The 18,945-nt window shown below is 37.0% G+C and overlaps 2 protein-coding genes across 5 annotated transcripts; one reads left to right on the forward strand and one right to left on the reverse strand.

The window, feature by feature from the left end:
- The first annotated feature begins 996 nt into the window (after positions 1-996).
- METTL5 (methyltransferase 5, N6-adenosine) lies at positions 997-10,073 on the forward strand. Of its 3 annotated transcripts, XM_020880787.2 has the most exons (7): positions 999-1,393; positions 2,936-3,050; positions 3,420-3,601; positions 4,350-4,432; positions 8,427-8,478; positions 9,500-9,549; positions 9,971-10,073. In XM_020880787.2, exons 1-7 carry the CDS (start codon positions 1,285-1,287, stop codon positions 10,007-10,009), a joined length of 630 nt encoding a protein of 209 aa, XP_020736446.1. In that variant the 5' UTR covers positions 999-1,284; the 3' UTR covers positions 10,010-10,073. The 3 variants fall into 3 exon arrangements, with proteins under 3 accessions (XP_070332145.1, XP_070332146.1, XP_020736446.1); XM_070476044.1 differs by having other exon boundaries at positions 997-1,393; positions 9,500-10,073; XM_070476045.1 differs by lacking the exons at positions 8,427-8,478; positions 9,500-9,549; positions 9,971-10,073 and adding an exon at positions 6,977-7,288 and having other exon boundaries at positions 997-1,393.
- SSB (small RNA binding exonuclease protection factor La) lies at positions 8,799-18,886 on the reverse strand. Of its 2 annotated transcripts, XM_070476043.1 has the most exons (13): positions 18,760-18,886; positions 17,828-18,060; positions 16,615-16,689; positions 14,048-14,151; positions 13,785-13,959; positions 13,180-13,287; positions 12,994-13,094; positions 12,117-12,188; positions 11,668-11,710; positions 11,149-11,289; positions 10,711-10,897; positions 10,455-10,586; positions 8,799-10,162 (listed from the first exon to the last, which is right to left on the reverse strand). In XM_070476043.1, exons 3-13 carry the CDS (start codon positions 16,678-16,680, stop codon positions 10,074-10,076), a joined length of 1,218 nt encoding a protein of 405 aa, XP_070332144.1. In that variant the 5' UTR covers positions 16,681-16,689; positions 17,828-18,060; positions 18,760-18,886; the 3' UTR covers positions 8,799-10,073. The 2 variants fall into 2 exon arrangements, with proteins under 2 accessions (XP_070332144.1, XP_020736444.1); XM_020880785.2 differs by lacking the exon at positions 17,828-18,060.
- Between the last annotated feature and the right edge of the window lie 59 nt (positions 18,887-18,945).

The raw sequence follows: 18,945 nt of genomic DNA on the forward strand, positions 1-18,945 counted from the left end.
TCCCAAAGAATGCTCAAACTATTGCACAATTTCACTCATCTCACACGCTAGTAAAGTAATGCTCAAAATTCTTCAAGCCAGGCTTCAGCAATATGTGAACCGTGAACTTCCAGATGTTCAAGCTGGTTTTAGAAAAGGCAGGGGAACCAGAGATCAAATTGCCAACATCCGCTGGATCATCGAAAAAGCAAGAGAGTTCCAGAAAAACATCTATTTCTGCTTTATTGACTATGCCAAAGCCTTTGACTGTGTGGATTACAACTACTCCTACTCTGTCTGAATTTAGATATGTTCACGAAGACTCCCATCAATTTAAAAATAAAAAGCTTCCCGCAACTTTACTAAACATCAACCATTCTCACTCTTCTCGCAGCCACTTTTCTTAAAAACTGTTCCTATTTATTCTTCCTACTTCCTTAACTTTAGTCCCTAATTCCCTACAAATTGGCTTCTGCTCCTACCCCCATGAAAGCCTAATTTCTTTCCAGCAGTTGACACCACTTCCCATTCCTTAATCTAAACCCTCTCTTGTTTGGGCTTCTCTGACATCACCACCCTGTGAGAGCTGAAGTGACACAATTGACCTAAAAAGAGGGAAACAAAGTAGGACAAGAGACTAGCAAAGCAAGAAACGGTGAGTGGAGGTTGCTAATTTCTGAGCGGGAACTTGGGACACAGAACGCAGAAAGGGCCACCGTGGCGCTAAAACAAAGTGAGATTTTCACCATCACCTTCATCCTCTTTCTCCCTTCTTCCTTTAAGGGCCTGACGGTACTCAAGGAAAAATTACAGGGTAATGGCCAGTCGAGAGACGGCGGGAGCCGGCCCCGAGGCTGCGACAAGGGCGGGCACTCCTTGTGGCGCGGCCTCCACCGAGTTGGCGGCGGCGGCGGCGCTCGGGTGTCGGCGGAACCCGTGCGCGAGGCCGCTGTTGCAGCTCGGCGCGGGGCCGCTGGGGGGCGGACGCATGTGCGCGTGCGTGACGGCCCTTCCGGCCCGGGCAGAGGCGAAGCAGCTTCTGGAATTGCGGGAACGTGGCGTGTGGATCCCAGTCGTGTAACCGTGCGGGATACCTTGTATGCGGGTTGAAGCCTGGCCGCGGCCTCCACCCGCCGCTGGCGCTAGGAGAAGAGCGGGAGCCCCCTGGGCTGGGTGTCCTCAGCTTGGCCCTCAGCCAGCGGCGCTGAAAAAGATACGGGGGATAGGGGTTGGTGGGGAGATGCAGGCGAAGTAGGTTTCTCTACAGATCCAGCGCCTTTAAACCCTGCGCACACTTTTTTAAAAATGAAGAAATTAAGGCTTAAGGAACTAGAAAGTCGCCTGCAACAAGTGGATGGATTCGAAAAGCCCAAGCTCCTTCTAGAACAGTATCCAACCAGGCCGCACATTGCAGGTAGGGCGGCTACTGATCACGCCCTTGTTTTGCGGGTTAGGCCTGTCAACTCCTTCTTATAACGAAAATAAGACAGTTATTTGGATACAAGAATGTCTAGAGTAATTTCGCTGTACGATTTCACGTTGCGTGGGAGAGAACTTCCTTAACACTGCAGCTGAAAACATCCCCCACACAGGACACGCTGTCGTTCTACTGTTTGGTTTTCTGCATACCCCTTAATACTGTTAGACATCTTTTTAATGTGTTTATTAATCTCATTTCACAATTAGGAGGGCAAAAATGTGCTGGTTTTGTTCACACAATTCCCAGTATCTAGAGTTCCTTATACTACTTAGGAGCTCAGTAAATATTTGCTAAATTAGGATCAGTTTCCTAGTGCAACGAATTTGCCAGGGCAAGAATTCCTGCGCGCTATACTCTGCCCTAGAAATGAATACTAAAGTTGGTAGTAGAAAGACTTCAGTTCTAACAAATTCAAAATAGGTGCAATATTAAAAATGAGGATGCATTTCAGTTTTAACAAATGATCTGAGAATCAGTAATGTTGCTTAATAAAGATTAGTACTGGAAGTGAACACAGGAAAAACCATTATATTAATAAACATATTACCAAAGTCATTGGAAGAATCTTTGGAAGATTAAGTTGTTGGGAGCACCAGCCGGGAGGAATCCCCTTAACTTCAACATAGTTCTGTTTCTAAGCTGCTAAAGAAAGTCAGGGGAAAAGGGGTGTACCCGCACTTCACTCCAACATATTTATCATAATTCCAATCAAAAGTTGCACAAAATTGTATCTGGGGTAAGACCAGTTTTCCCAGTGTAGATGATGATTTCTTTAATGTCTTCTGGCTGTAGTGAAATAGTTTTTTTTCCCCCAAATAAGAATCAGTTGCTTGAAACCCACTGTGTAAACATACACATAGTTGTGCTAGTTCTTTGAGATACTATCTCTAGAGATTAACACGCGCAGCAGTAATCAGCAGCACAGTCAGTCTGAGACATCCCGGTCATTGTGTGTTTTGATAAAACCTCTGGATCCTGGGGCATCAGTGATGGCCAGCAACCTTTGGTAGGTTCAGAGATAGGCAGGGAGGTGTCAGTGGATATTATTCATGCTTAACCTCCATATATTCCCCACCTTCGTGTATTTAAAAGATCCCTTTCCCATCTCAGCAGCCTCTGTTCTGCTCCTCAATAGTTCTCTTATCAGATTTCATTAGTAGATATTGTTTCTGTAGATCATAAGTATATGTGTGTGAATATTTGTGTATAAAGGCTATATTGTGGATGTAGGTCTTTTCCTTTCCTATTCTAGCTTAATAACACAGAATATTATGATGACTTGAACTTTCTTCTCCAGTTGAGGATTTGTGTAAAGAAAATTTAATTATATGTTATTATTTTTAAACCTGGAACACGAATTTGGGGGAGAACTTAATGCAAGAGGAGAAATTGTTGTATAAAGGGTCATTTGCACAAATTGGATTTTTGGTCATCCACTTGCCTACTTACTCCTTACTATATTTTTTTATCTTTCAGCATGTATGCTCTATACAATCCATAATACATATGATGATATTGAAAATAAAGTGGTTGCAGATCTAGGATGTGGCTGTGGAGTGCTTAGCATTGGAACTGCAATGCTAGGAGCAGGGTATGTGATCCACTGTATTTCTATTTTAGTATGGGGTAGTTTTAATAAGAGTAAATAAAATCAACTGAATTATATTTATGAGACTCTACAGTACATGATGAGAGGAAGAAGAATCCAATACTGAGTACATTTTGAATGGGCAGAACATCAAAACAAACTTTAAAAAAACAAAAAATGGTAACAGCAGCAATTAGAAGCCTATATTTTAGATGAACCTGAGTTTCCAACCCCTGACAGTTTAGGAAATCATGCTGTTGAAAGGCATCACTCACTGTCACTTGGCCAGTTGGGTTAAAATGGTACATGGTTTTGGTTTTGTTGTTTTGATTTAGGTTCTATAAGTATTTACTTTGTGTTTTATATTTATAGGTTGTGTGTTGGATTTGACATAGATGAAGATGCATTGGAAATATTTAATAGGAATGTAGAAGAGTTTGAGTTAACAAATGTAGATATGGTTCAATGTGATGTATGCTCATTATCTAACAGAATGCCCAAATCATTTGATACAGTAATTATGAATCCTCCTTTTGGGACCAAAAATAATAAAGGTTAGTAATAAGAATCAGCTGTGCTGGTATCTTTGTAAAAAAGCAAGTTTTAAAAACCATTTTTTCCTTGGATTGTTTGGTTAAGTGACTTTATCACTGTTCATTAAATAAACCAGTCTCTTACCTGTGTAATTATTACAATTTCAATCTCTGTTTAATGCATGACTAAAGAACTGAATTTTTCAATCTTTGTTTTCATAAATTTGTGCTAAGTGAACAAATTTATTCACTTATTATTTATTCTTCATCTGATTCCTAGAATGATTTACCTGTTTTGAAGATTTCTTATAAAGTGTTTTATATTTTTAAAACCTCTTTTTAATGCCTCAACATTCAAAGATTTCAGTAACAATGACTTACTGTGGCTATTTATTTTATCTGTTTTGTGGGCAAGGAGGGTAGGGAGTGAGTAACAAGAGGAAAAGACATGCATAGTTTAAAAAGCCCTCCCTCCACCTGCCCCCACCATTCTCATTACTACTTTACCTGTTCTCTTCTGCCCTCATTGAAAGTTGTTAATTTGGAATATATTAAAATTTTTACTTTAGCCTCATTTAAATGAGACAGTATAATTCTGATTTTATTCCATCAACCTTAAAAGATATTTAGACATCTTAGATATTTGTACCCTGTCTTGTTACAGAAAGAATTTGAAACAGCTATTTTGGAGTTTGAAAAAAAATGTTTCCAAATCCCCAGTATTCCTTTAATCTTCTATTTTGATAACAGTTTTTTCTACTTTTAACAGGGACAGATATGGCATTTCTGAAGACTGCTTTGGAAATGGCGAGAACAGCAGTATATTCTCTACACAAATCCTCAACTAGAGAAGTAAGTTCAAATCATCATAATATTCTGTGTTATTTATTTTTAAATTCATGACAGTGTTTGAAGGATTTACTATCAGTACTAAATACCAAGGTATCTAATTCTCCTGAAATTTTTAAACATCTGGCACTTAGAAACTAAATTTTCTCCTTAACTAACTAGCATTTATGAGTAGCTTTATTTGTCAAAGATTTGTCCAGGCAGGAATTGTTAACAGGAAAGAGATTATATAATTCAGGAATAGAGAAGCATGGTGTAACTGTGGTTACAGTATGTCCTGGTTTGCTTGGCTAAGTCCTGGTTGATGCCTGTAATCCCAGTGTCTCTGTATGGCCTAGTGTACTTGAGAGAGGCAAGGACAGCCTGGTTTTTAAGAACACTGAGCCTGGGAAGCTAAACTAATCTGAGTTCAGAACCTGTTTCTTCCATCATTTTTTATTGTCAGCACATGATACTTGAAGGTGCATAAGACATATTCTAGAAAATTGGGGGTGGGGTGGCACATTTTTTTAGTGTCAGTTTAACATAGTGATCAAGAACAGACTGTAGAGCCAGACTACCTAGGTTCAAATCTTCACAGCTGTCTTCTCTTGGTCAAGGTTCATTTTGATTTCATTCGAATTCACTTTCATCACTTACCCTGTACTCACCTATACTCTTATAGCATAAGGAACTAAGAGTACTTTATACTTTGTAGGGTTGATATGAGGATTAAATTAGTTAATGTTTACAAAGCACTTATAATAGTGTATAGCAATTGCTATGTTAGCAGTTATTTTTAAGTGATATATATATTAAGAGAATTTAAGGTTTTGTAGGAAAAATATTTATATAAATACAGTGTACTGGAATTCGGTTGGAAACATTATGACTATATGGTAATCTAATAACCTTTAAAATATATAAAATTACATAGCTAAAAATATATATAGGCATACTTGCCCTTTATTGTGTGGGGCTTCCCCTGATGGCTCAGATGGTAAAGAATCCACCTGCAATGCAGGAGACCTGGGTTCGATCCCTGGGTTGGGAAGATACCCTGGATGAGGGCATGGCAACCCACTCCAGTATTCTTGCCTAGAGAATCTCCATGGACAGAGGAGCCTGGTGGGCTACAGTCCATGGGGTCGCAAAGAGTCAGACACGACTGAGCCACTAAGCATAGCACAGGATTGCACTGTGCAGATAATGCATTTTTGCAAGTTTAAGGTTTGTGACAACCTTGCATCAAGCAAGTCTGTCAGCATCATTTTCCTAACAGCATTTACTCACTTTGTCTCTCTGTCTCATTTTGCTAATTCTTGCAATATTTCAAACTTTTTATTGTATTTGTTATGGGTGTTGGTGCTCTTTGATATTACTGTTACAGTTGTTTTTGGCATTGTTTAGCAATAAAGTAATTTTTAATTAAAATATATACTTTTGGGGGACTTCCCTGGTGGTCCAATGGTTAAGAATCTGTGCTTCCACTTCAGGGGGCATGGTTTGATCCATGGTCGGGTAACTAAGGTCCCACATGCTGTGAGTTCCAGCCCCCAAAAAAGTACTTTTTAAAGACATAATGCTATTGCACACTTAAAAGACTACAGTATAGTGGAAACAGAACTTTTATATGCACAGAAAACAAAAATTATTCAGGTTACTCTTTTGATATTCACTTTATTATTTTGGTCTGTTACCAAGCCTGTAATCTCTCTGAGGTATGCCTGAATACTGCTGAACAATTAGTAGTGATACATGTACGTAAGCAGCAGAACACAATATAACTTTACTGGTAAATAAATCCCCATTCAGTTAAGTGAGACCAAACACCAGTAATTACTGATATCTAAAAAGCCTGTGTTGAGGAGGTCCCCAAGACCATCCTCAGGTTTGATGATTCACAGGGAAGTCTAACAGGACTGAGCATATAGTCATACTCATGACTGTGATTTATTACAGCTAAAAGTTACAGAGTAAAATCAGCAAAAAGGAAAGGTGTATAGGTCACAGTCCAGGAGAAACTAGGTATAAGCTTCCAGAGTTCTCTCGCAGTGGAGTCATATGGGATGCACTTATTTTTTCCAGCGAAGAATTTTTGTGACAAGGCATGTGAAATGTTAACCAAGGAAGGTCACTGGAGACCTGATACCAAGGGTTTTTACTGGGGACTGATCACATATGCACCCCCTTGCCTGGCACATACCCAAATTCCAGACTTCCAGCAGCAAAACAGGTATTCAGCATAAACAGTTTTAGTACAGTAACCCACTGTTATTAAGGAATGGGGAGTGAAAACTCTCTCAAAAATCTAACTTTCCATACTCCAAAGGCCAGACTAATATGTAGACCTTTCCAAGGATAAGCAGTCAGGACTGCTGTGAATTCTTCTGCACAGCCTGGCATAGGTCTTATATTACTCATACATAGTTCATGCAAATCAACTAAAATATGCCAATAAAGAGTGCAATTAAGCAGCAAAGTCTAATAAATTGAATAAATTCCTATAGTCACATTATCAGGGAATGCCTGTCTTCATTGTCTGGTATTGCCATGTTCCACCACCAGGAGGCAGCAGTATCAGCATTGTCTTGGCTGGCCTAATAGAACTTGAAGCAAATATCTCTTGGAGTTGGTGATGGACAGGGAAGCCTGGCGTGCTGCAGTCCATCAGGTCGCAAAGAGTTGGACATGACTGAGTGACTGAACTGAACTGAAGCAAATATTTACTTAAATACAGTTTTCTATTTTAGCAATGTCGAAGTATTTCCATTAGCAGAGTAACTAGTTTGAGAAATTAATCTGGTGTGTGTTGTGCATATTGTGAAGATGTGATGAACTTCTAACATTAAACAGTCCTTAGATTATGCTGTAGATACATCTGCTATAAGCCTTGTGATAATTTTGCTTAAGCATTCTATTGTAACTAGTAACATTATCATTGAAGCTTATTTCAGACAGACCCCTTAACTATAGACCCTTGTCTCTTTTTTTTTTTTTGTATGTGTTAAAATAATTTAATTCTCCCTGTACATTTCTGCCCACATGTCCACATATAGACCCTTGTCTCTTTTAAAAGTACTTGGCCCTCTATTCATAATATAGGTGCATTTGATACAAATTTTTGATAGACAATTTGATATAAAGCATGTCCTGGCAGACATACAATTTACTGAAAACTTCTCCTGGCACCCAAGTTAGTTGTTCTTTGCAGGCTCAGACAGAACCTTATATATCATCACAGTGACTCCAATATGCTGCTGCTGCTGCTGCTGCTAAGTTGCTTCAGTCGTGTCTGATTCTGTGCAACCCCATAGACGGCAGCCCACTAGGCTCCTCTGTCCCTGGGATTCTCCAATAAGCTAGACGACTCTAAAAGTTGTTGCCTTATCTTCTTTCATTAGGCATTATGAGAACTTAAGTTCTTGGTTCATAGTTAAATATGTGAACCTCAAATTTAGGGAAATTTAAATAGCTAAAACCAGCATTTAGTACTTGTTTTTTGTGCCACTACAGTTCAAAGCACTTTTCACCAGTTTATAACAATTTGATGAGATACCATTACTATCTTCATTTAACAGATGAGGGAACTGAGGCACAGAAAGCACAATTTGCTCAGGGTTACAAAGCTAATAGAGCTTCAGTTCAAATGCAGGGTGTCTGATTCCAGAAACTATGTCCTTAACCTCTATACCATACTGCCACTGAATTGCCCTTCGACACAGATCTCTGCTGGTTTCTGGGAGAGCTGTGTATTTATCTTTAATATTTTTATGCACATCAAAGTCCATCAAATGACTTCTGAAATAACAGCTTTACTTAAATTATATAGTTTAGTTCAGATTATTAATGGCTTGGCTTCTTACTAAAATATTATCCATCCAGTTGAAAAAATTTTAAAGGGGTCTAAATTCTAATGAAATTTTAAAAGCTTGAAAACTTACAATCAAGTATTAGTAAAGAGCAATTTTTTGAAAACTGTTTGAAGACCAACTCACATTAACATGTTTATGTCCAGCATATTCAAAAGAAAGCTGCAGAGTGGAAGGTCAAGATAGATATTATTGCAGGTAAGACAATTTTTAAGTTTCTCACAAAACAAATTTCAACCATAATTATCTATGTTTGGTAATGGGTTGGAAATGGAGTAAAGGCAGGGTATCAGTGTTTGCTCAAGATTATCCCAATTTATGCATTTTACTGAGAACTTATAAGTGATCTAAGAGCTTGGGCTTAAGAGTTTGTCAGGTCTTCATTTGAAATCCATTCCTGAAACATACTACCAGACTATGCTTGGATTACTTTTCATTTCTAATTGTTCCTGAAGTCAAATAACACGAAGCTTTTTCTTTTAGTGGGGGACAGAATATAATCATCCACACTATGTAAATCATGTTTGATACATTTTTATTAGTAAATTGCATAATACTCACAGACATCAAAGTGGGAAAATAACTAGAAGCTGACTATAACCCAAGTAATTCTGAAAAGTCTGAAATAAGAGTATACAATAAGGGGGAATTTGGGGGGTTTTTTTTTGGACTGGATTTAACAACATAACTAGAAATGTCACCTTCATAATAATTAGTAATGTGTACAAGTCTGTATTCCTATTCAGTACTGTCATTCCTTACTTAGTTTAAGATATAATATGCAACGTGGAGACCTCAGAACAGTTCCGACAGTAGTATACCAAGTCAGAGACTTGCTACCTCAAGTGTGGTTGTCAAGTATGGACAATCTGCATTGACATCCTTTGGGAGCTTGTCAGACTTGCAGAATTCAGGCTCCACCCAGACATACTGAATTACAATCTGCATTTGAACAGGATTTGACTTGAAGGTGATTTGTTTGCACATTAAATTTAAGAGCTGTGATTTAGAGAGAATGCTTAGTAGGAAGATAATTAGCTACTTACTACAGTTACTAAAATCCAAACCAGAAATTTTTAAGATCATCATGGTTATTATGAAACTGGTAGCTATCGATTATTTAGGAAATTACAAATAGGAAGGTACTACCATATTTAAGTCAAGGGTGGTAAATGTTTGGAAGTACAATTTTCATCCTTAGGTGGCTTTTGTTTCATAGAGCTGCGATACGACCTGCCAGCATCATACAAGTTTCATAAAAAAAAATCAGTAAGTCTCTTGATTCTGGTTTCTCCACATTCAGTACTGAAAAACTTCACAATAAGTAATTATTTCTAATGTTATCAAGTTGCTTGAGTAAATACAGAAAGCCAGCCTAGATGATAAATATTTAACTACAGAATGGGCCTATGATCACAACAGCCAATATGCTGGTTTAACATGAATTCTTTCTCCAATACTTTGGGCACAAAAATAAAAAAAAAATAAACTAAGTTTATTTTTATGCAGTATACATTTTATTACTTTGTACTAATGCATTCATATTACAAAGGCAACTTAATGGAAGAATGTTTCTTTAGATATTTGAATTATCCGAAAGAACACAAACAGAACTGCACATTAAAAAACTCATTTCGATAACAGAAGATAAGTTCAACAACAACAACAAAAAAATCTTCCTTTCTTACAGGTAGACATCGAAGTGGATTTAATTCGGTTTTCTTTATAACAGCCTCCAAAGACAAAAGCAGCTTAAAATCTAATTAAAATGAATAAAAAATTTGTTTATTAAACTACTGGTCTTCGGCACCATTTTCTGTTTTCTGTTGTTTTGATGGAGGTTCTTCTTCGTTGCTTTCTTCTCGTGCTCTTTTTACTGCTCCTATACAATAAGAACTTTCATTAAGGGCAATGAAAGTATTACTCTTGAGCATAATTATCAAAAACAATTTTGTTTAAAAAGATTAGCAATAACTTCCCTAATGAGGAAAGGCTTTTCCTTTAGTACAGACCTGCTCTCTAAATTTAGCTTCCAAATATTTTTGTTTGCCACATGTAATACCACCATAACCAGGGTCAATCACAATCTGAGAATATCACTTACACAAAACCACACTGCTGTTCTCGCCCAAATAATTTTTCATCAAAGTACCAAAGGACTCAGAAAAACTTACCAGATGCACCATTTGCATCACGTTCATCATCACTATCAAATTTAGTTTTCTTGCCCTGAAACTGTACTCTTCCTTTAGCAGACCCAGCCTGGGCAGCTTTATTTCCCTTTCCTTTTCCTTTAAATCTGCGACCTGGAGAGACATAATTAAGAAATCATCAATCTTTTAAATCTCTTGTCGATGTCTTTTAACACCAATTATAAATTTTTAACCAAGTAAATGAGTTAAATTGTAAAAGAAAATCAGAACTAATGACCTTTTGACTTCCATTTGTTTAGAGATTCTTGTTGATCTTCTATTATTTTTTTCAGTGCTGCTTTTTCCACATCTCCTTCTAATACTTCCCAGGTGACTTCTTTGTTCCTTAGCTGTAGGTTACCATTATTGGCCTCTTTTGCTTTATCCAGTGCTTCCTTAGCTTTTTCTTTAAATAGAATTATTCCCTACACCAAAGACAGAAAAACAAAAGCCAGGGAATTCTACTGAACGTCAGACATCAGGAAGGAAGTTATTAAAAAGCTTGCAGTCACTAATTTCCAATAATTATTCACAGCACAATCTCAAAAATATCAACCAGACATCACGTCTAGTTATAACAGTAATAAAACAATTGCCTTCTTCTTTAATGTCATCTCAGGGTAAGTTTCTATGGGTTTTTCATTGATTGGTAAAAAGCACATGAATATTCCCAAACCTCCTTGGCTCCTCTGACAAAGTGTATCCATTTTATTTCACCATGATTTGAGAAAAGGGTGTGCAAATCTTCTCTACACGTCTGATCATCTAAGTCTCCTGAAAATTTCAGCAAGCAGCCAATCTTTTCTTCTAGAGATTTCTGTAAAAACATACAAGGCAATACAAAGTTTCTTAAAGCAATCACAAACCAGAAATGGCATGTACCACTCTCTACATATATAAGGAATAACTAGAAGCTAAAATGTTTTGAATTAGTTTAAGTAGTTGGTGTGTTTTCCTTTATCATCCTTTGTTCTACATGGCTTTTGATTTTAACTTTAACTTCTCCAGCAAGTAATCATTAGTTATATAAACCTTATTGCTCTGGATAAGTAGTAATTTTAGGCAATATTTGGCTAGTACTTCAGTGCATTGACAACTGCAGACTTGCTTACATATTTTCTTTAAAAAGTCCCCAGAGCTTTTTGTTCTAACTTTGAATTAAAGATTTCGTAAGAGACTAGTAATATATACTTACCATTTCAGCACTTTCTGCTAGCTTTTGTTTTTCTTCTTGCTCTCTACAAATAAAAATATCATTAGAACATTTCCATCTACTTTATGCATAAGAAAATTAAACCCTGATAAAGTTAACCTTAATCATGATTACTAAACTACTAAATAATACAGCGATCTATTCTCTAACCACACCAAAAGCTCAGATTTTACCATCAAGCCTAATTTTAAGTTTCACATACAAAACAAAAGCCAGTCCTTGCGTTTTCTGACTCTCTGATGCTAGAGTGCAACAGACTGTGGCCCTAGGATTATCAAGGCAGCTTAGGACCTCAATATTTCATAAGCAGAAGAAAGCTCTATTGCTCCTCATATTTCAGAGCTCATCATCAGCTTCACCTCCCAGAACCAATAACTTTACCTTTGTCAAAGCTTTAAGGAACTAAAATGTGATTAGCTCAACATACTTACTGTTTAGCTCGTAATTTAGCTTCCATTTTATTTTGCTTTCTTTCTTCATTTTTTTTGGTGAAGTAATCTTCCCTAAGGACACAAAATGTAAAGGCTAAGTTCATGACAACTTTTGAAGACTGAAAGTTAAATTGAATGATTTAAGATATCACATAAGAATAAATGTTACATTTTCTATCAACATAATTACCTATAAATTCAAAATACACTAAGGAAGTTACTCTTATTTTTAAAATAACAGCTTTACTAAGAAGTAATTCACAGGCCATAAAATTCACTCTTTTAAAGTACATGATTCAATGACTTTCAGTATAACACTGATAGCATGATTTATCACTATGCATCTCTAGGTCCGTCAGGTTTATTTTAAGTACGTAGTATTTAGAAGACTGTACAATGCAGAAGTAGGAGATTATGGACCTGCAATTCACTTTAACATGAAAATGTCCAGTCTGTGCTAGTTTCTAGACACAAAGGGAGATACACAAGAATGTGATTCACATCTCTATTTATTAGTCCTCTGTACTATATGAAAAGACAGGCATATAGACTATGAGAAATACAAACAGATAATGATTGTACAGTGATCTATTCTCTAACCACACCAAAAGCTCAGATTTTACCATCAAGCCTAATTATAAGTTTCACATACAAAACAAGTACTGAAACTTAACCTTCTTTATTCATTGCTAGCAGTGAAAAGGTCCTAATAAACCCTTCCTTACAGTCAAAGGACTAATAGTACCACTAAAAGAGCTTTACGTATTTCTCAAAGAATGCCTAAGGATACTAAAAATACTGGTCTTACTTAACCCCAGCGTTTTAATTCTAGATAACTAAGTGCCCACCCCTCAAAAAAGTCAGCAAACAGACTTACTTGAAAAGTATTAGCAGGTCTGTGTCTTTGTACTTCTGGCCAGGGGTCTCGACAAACTTTTTAGCTGATTCAATACTATCAAATACAGCAAATATTGAACCCTTTGAAAAAGGTAAGAAAAAAAATTTTTTTAAGTTACATCCCAGGTAATTTTCAACCAGAAAAAGTAACAACATACAAGCATACCTTAAATGCTTTGTGCAACGTTCTTCTCATCTGAATATTTAGTACTTGACCTTTATCTTCCAACCATTCTTTTATGTCATCAAGAGCTGCATCAGTTGGGAAGCCTTTCTATGAAAAGAAGAAACACACAAATGGCATCTCAAATAAACAATGTCTCAGAGATTCTGATTTACTGTGTCTTGAAATGAAGCCAGGATATACATATTATCTTTCTGTCTCTTAAATGTTTAATAGCTCTAGTTAAAAGCTGTTGTTGACCAGTGCAATAGAAGTGACCCGTTTATCTGGGATCCACTTCAAAATAATCCAGGTAGGGCAAAGATAAAGCAATATTAATCATGCTAATAAATGTTGAAGAGGATAATGGTACATTATATATTCAATCTACTTTTGTATGTCTGAATTTTTGCAGTATAAAAAATCTACTTAAAAATTAATGTTGAAGAAAATAGCTATCAAGTTTTAACTGTTGATAAATAACAGCTGATATGCACTTGGTGCTTACAGTATGTCAAAGATTTTGTCCCATGTTATATGGTTTGTTTTTTTTTTTCATTTAATTCTAACAACAGTTCTATAAGGTAAAAAATATTATCCCCACTTACAATATAAACAGATCTGTTTTTTACATCATTTTTATACTCATCAGTCACTTCAGGGAGGGGTTTGCTGGGAGATCTTCTAATTTTAGTTTTATCTTCACTTATTTCCATGAGTTCTGCCTTTGATTTGCTCAGGGCCTCTACTATTACATTAAAGTCTGTCGTTAAACGGTTTAACCTGAAAAAATACATATAAAAAGCATTGTCAGATTTAGAAAAAGCCCTTGCTGTTAACAGAAAATCTAATAACTTAAAAAAGTTTTTACCTATTAAACTTTATCATTATCTCCAAAGGAACCCAGCCTTCATCCAGTTTGATCTGTTCCTTTAAAAATTTGTCCCGTGGCAAATTGAAGTCTCCAAAATAATACTGCAAGATAAGTACAATATACTGCAGAGCACTGTAGAATATCAACTCTAATCGTGGAGTTTTTAAAAACTACCATTACATCACCAAGGTCTAGGCTTTAAAAGTAGCAATATGTGTCAAAAGTTAACTGGCAATAAACATTTTCCCTTAAATAAACTTTAATAAAATACTTATAATGCAACTTAATAAAAATATAAAACTAAAAATGACTATTGAAACAATGTAATTAGCAGACATGATAATAGAAAGCCTTAAAACAAATTTAAGGATTTAATAGATGAAAAGCCTCATTTCAGTGTGAGAAGAAGAGACTATTATAAAAACTGGAATAAACTTGTTAATCACTCTAATTTTAATTTTTTTTTAAATTAGAAAAATCTACTGTTCTCTACATCATGTGAAACAGCTTTTAAAAAAATTACTTTAGCTTTTTATTTTGTTTCAGGTGCTGGACAAGGCAACTATATTCCAGCACATCTTTTTAACCTAATGAAGCCTTCTTAACCTTCTTCGCCAACCAAAAGAAAAATAACTTATAACAGGGAATTTGAATTGTCAAATTATCTTACAAAAAATAATCAAACTTACTTTCAAAACACTTTTGTACTTGTGAAAAGGAAAAATTCACACTGAAATACAAAATCTGTAGGCTTGTATAATAAATTAAGAGCATTCTTATACAAATTAAGAGCATTTGAAACAAATGGTTCAAATATTTTACACATAATTCAATTTTCAAAAAATACATTGGAACCATGTGACTAGTGCGGCCAACAGACTCTAAACAGAAGAGGTAACCAGGTGCATCTTCTGAACAGTGCAATTAAGAGCCTCCATCACAGGCTTCCCTGGTGGCTCAGTGTAAAGAATCCACCTGTCAATGCAGGAGACACAGGCTCGATCCCTAATCCGGGAATATCCCACATGCTGCAGGGCAACTAAGCCCATGAGTCCCAACTATTGAGCTTGTGCTCTAGAGCCTGGGAGCTGCAACTGTTGAGTCCATGTGCCACAACTACTGAAACCCAAGCACCCTAGAGCTGCGTTCTGCAACAAGAGAAACCACACCACAACCAGAGAGTAGCTCCTGCTCTCCACAGCTAAGAAAAGCCTGTGCAGGAATGAAGCCCAGCACAGCCAAAAGTAAATATAAATAAAATATTTTTTAAAAAGAAAAAAAAATAGAAAAATCTAAAAGTTTATTAAATTTCCTGTGTTATTTTAAATTTCCTATGTTACAACTTTACTAATTTCTTTACAATTGTGAAGAAAAATTACAAATTATTCTGTGTTCAATATTTAGAGGATATAAAAAGTTTATCAAAACTTATAATTGAAAGCAATGAAAAACATTTTCACCTAACAAGTTTGCCAAAAATTCTAAAAACAAGAATACCTAGTATTGGCTTGAACACAGAGAAATGGTCATGCAGGTGGAGATAAACACCAGTAAATATCAAATATCAAAAGTTCTTAAGAAAAATCATGCATACCCTTGAGGCAGAAATCAGTAAACATGTTTAGTAGTATTTATGTTATAAAGATATTCATCACAGAACTATTACAGTTAAAAAATTGGAAATGTCCTACATATCAAATAGTAAATGGTATAAATTATTTGTGATACGAAACTACTACCCCAAAATGCATCTTATTTTTGGTGGGAGGGAAAGGGAAAAAAATTATGTTATCATGAGTACTGACCAATGTGTGAAAGGGTATTCATCAGTCTTTTAACCTTGACTACCTCAAGAGCATGAGATTTGAGAAGGGGTAGGTTGTGGAAGGGACATTATTGACTTTTTCCACATATATTTTTGTAGTATTCCAAATACTGATCATAGAATAATTTATAATTTTTCTTCACAATTATAAAGAAATTAGTAAAAAAAAAAAAAAGTTGTAACAGGAAATTTAAAATAACAGAGAAGTGCAACTTTTTACAATACCTAAATTTAAAAAAAAGTTTGAGAACAGACACTTAAAAGTTATGATGACTGAGAAGACCTAATTGAGTACAAAAACTATCAGGACCTTCAAGAATAAAGTTCTATTTAACAGGAAAGGTATTTTACAAAGAATTTTTAAATTATCCTTCTATGTGCTATGCATTATTCCAAAATGTTTGACATTTTATGAACTACTGTAAACCTCACAACCATCTTATGAGGTACTAATTCTATCCTCATTTTATAGACCAGGAAACAAAAGCAGTAAAGAAGTAAAGTTATACTGGTCTACAGTGTTACCTTTTGAATGTCTTTGTCCTTGGGTTTTAGAAACTGGCTCCACCAATATAAAACTGTACACTACTGTACATCTATCTTAACTCCAAGAATCAAAAACAAACCAAAATGTTCGACAGGTCAATATATCAAAATTAAATGCTCTATCTTTGTTTTAAGGTCCTAAATCTCCTCTCAAAGAGTCTGTTTTCACACTGTAATACCAGAAGAATCATACCTCAATTTGATGACAGATTTTGGCCTCCAGAGCAGCCATTTTTTCATTATCACCATTTTCAGCCATTCTGGCTATCTGCAAAATTTTCCAAATTGGCATAAAAGTTATTTACCTTTTACATAGAACTCAAGACATTTAAAAGAATGTTTTAATTATCAATATCCCACTATTTTCCTAAATAAAAAACAATTTCACAGGTTCAATTTCTCTACTCAATTTTCTAATTTCAACAAAAGAAAAATTTTGAACTAAGTGATGAAAAACTATCAACGATCCTCACTTCTTTCAGTAAATCATTGTTCCATCCTCTATAACAAAGGGAGTGGGTCATCTTCATTTAGCTGATCCAGAAAGCTCTGAGGGAAAAAACTCCATGCATTTAAGCATATCAGTTGTTAATACCATGGATTTCAGTCTTGTTTGGTGTGAACTGAATTTCTTAAAATCAGCCACAGTTGATTTACCAAAAACAAGATTATGTTATCAAAACTTTTGGGTGAAACAAAATTTTAAAAATATTACACAGCGTTAAATAAATAAATGCTAATATTAAGGAATATATGAAAATGATCATTTGAGAACCTGAGAACACTAAAACATTAAACTGGAGTATGCCTACTATTTGGGCTTCTCAGGTGGCGCTAATGGTAAAGAACCCGCCTACCAATGCAGAAGACATAGAGAAGGGTTCCATCCCTGGGCCGGGAAGAAGCCCTGGAGGGCATGGCAACCCACTCTAGTATTCTTGCCTAGAGAATCCCATGGACAGAGCAGCTTTCTGGGCTACTGTCCATAGGGTCGCAGAGTCGGACATGACTGAAGCTGACTGAGCATGCACATACACATGCCTACTAACATTGGTTAACCTTACAGCCACATTCCTGTTTCACATCCCTCACAATAACATTGCAAGAAAATCATAAGTCTGTGAAGTTGGTTTGCTAGGACTAATAGTTTCCTGACTTCAAATTACTTGCTTCTAGTGCTCCATTAAGCCATCAAAACACACTGTATATTTATAAGAATTCATCGAGGCTATCTGCCATTAGTTAACTCTAGTGATACACTTCTTGGAGGCAACCCTTTATAACTTGTAATTACTATGCAATAACATGGATGCACACTGGAAGCTCTCCTATGGTGTAACACCTTACTAACAAAATTTGGTCAATCTTACGCAATGGGTTTTTCACCACGATTTCTAAGTTATTACCGTGATCTGTTGTTAGTCGCTTAGTCGTGTCAGACTCTTTTGCGATCCCATGGACTGCAGCCTACCAGGCTCCTCTGTCCACGGAAATTCCCAGGCAAGAATACTGGAGTGGGTTTCTATTTCCTTGTCCAAGGGATCTTCCAGACTCAGGGATCGAGCCAGCGTCTCCTGCACTGGCAGGCAAGTTCTTTACCACTGAGACACAGGGAAGCCCTACTGTACTCCAGAGCCTTCTATAAAGAAAAGGGTGAAATAAAATAACTATTTAGTCCCTGTAACACTTCTTTGGCCTACTCAAAATTGGAACTTCGTTTCATGAGATACACTCTTAGAATGTACAATTGAAATAGTATCCACGTTTTTCAATTTCGCTCAGAAGCCCTGATGTGAGTGAATAATGACCGCTAAAACCCAAGAGAGTGACGCCAGGAGAAAACCTGCGGCCCCGATTCCCTGACCCCAGTCTGTCTCGTATGATCCAAGAAACCCTTCTGCGTTTAAGCCACGTCAACCTCCCCAGAATCTTATACAGCCCAACCGAAACATTCGCTTTCGGCGACACTGCAAAACGGTGAAGCTACGAAACCTTAAACACGCAGTGAGGATGCAGGTAGTCTGAGTCCAAATAATCCGCCACAGTCCGTCCCAAAGCAACCAATTGGTCGCCTGGGCCCCAGCCACGTGCGAGGAAATCCTCGCTCCCCCGAGGAACGCAGGATCGGCTCCCCACCTCGCAGCGGCCTGCGCCCCTTAGCCCCCAGCGCAGCTTCCCACATACGGCTGCGGCCCACGCAGCGCTCTCCCAGAATGCGAGGAAGGCGAGGAGCGGACGCACCCAGCGTGAGGCAGCAATGAAAGGGACGCGCCGTCGCGCACCACGCAAAACAGACCCTTTTGTACTTTCTTCTCTTTAGCCGCCTAGAGTTGCTCACCTTGCAGTTCCTTGCCCCACAGAGACGCGCCACACGGTCACAGGCAGCGTCTGCACTCCTCTTAGTCGCCAGCTTGCCCACCGCGCGTAAAGAAGATGGGGGCCGTCCCGGCAGCCCTCGCGGTCAAAATGGGCGGGGCTTCCGGCGCACCCGAGCCGGCTCCGCCCTGTGAGCATGCGCCTCGGC

This window comes from Odocoileus virginianus, chromosome 13 (assembly GCF_023699985.2).
Source record: "Odocoileus virginianus isolate 20LAN1187 ecotype Illinois chromosome 13, Ovbor_1.2, whole genome shotgun sequence".
Taxonomy (NCBI): Eukaryota; Metazoa; Chordata; class Mammalia; order Artiodactyla; family Cervidae; genus Odocoileus; species Odocoileus virginianus.

Excerpts from the sequence above, each read along its gene's own strand:
- SSB (XM_020880785.2), bottom strand. The coding sequence starts at position 16,680 with ATGGCTGAAAATGGTGATAATGAAAAAATGGCTGCTCTGGAGGCCAAA. Across the intron at positions 11,290-11,667 it reads TAGCAGAAAGTGCTGAAATG|AAATCTCTAGAAGAAAAGAT; the intron begins GTAAGTATATAT and ends ATGTTTTTACAG. Across the intron at positions 10,163-10,454 it reads TGATGCAAATGGTGCATCTG|GAGCAGTAAAAAGAGCACGA; the intron begins GTAAGTTTTTCT and ends CTTATTGTATAG.
- METTL5 (XM_070476044.1), top strand. The coding sequence starts at position 1,285 with ATGAAGAAATTAAGGCTTAAGGAACTAGAAAGTCGCCTGCAACAAGTG. Across the intron at positions 3,602-4,349 it reads TGGGACCAAAAATAATAAAG|GGACAGATATGGCATTTCTG; the intron begins GTTAGTAATAAG and ends TACTTTTAACAG. Across the intron at positions 4,433-8,426 it reads ACAAATCCTCAACTAGAGAA|CATATTCAAAAGAAAGCTGC; the intron begins GTAAGTTCAAAT and ends GTTTATGTCCAG.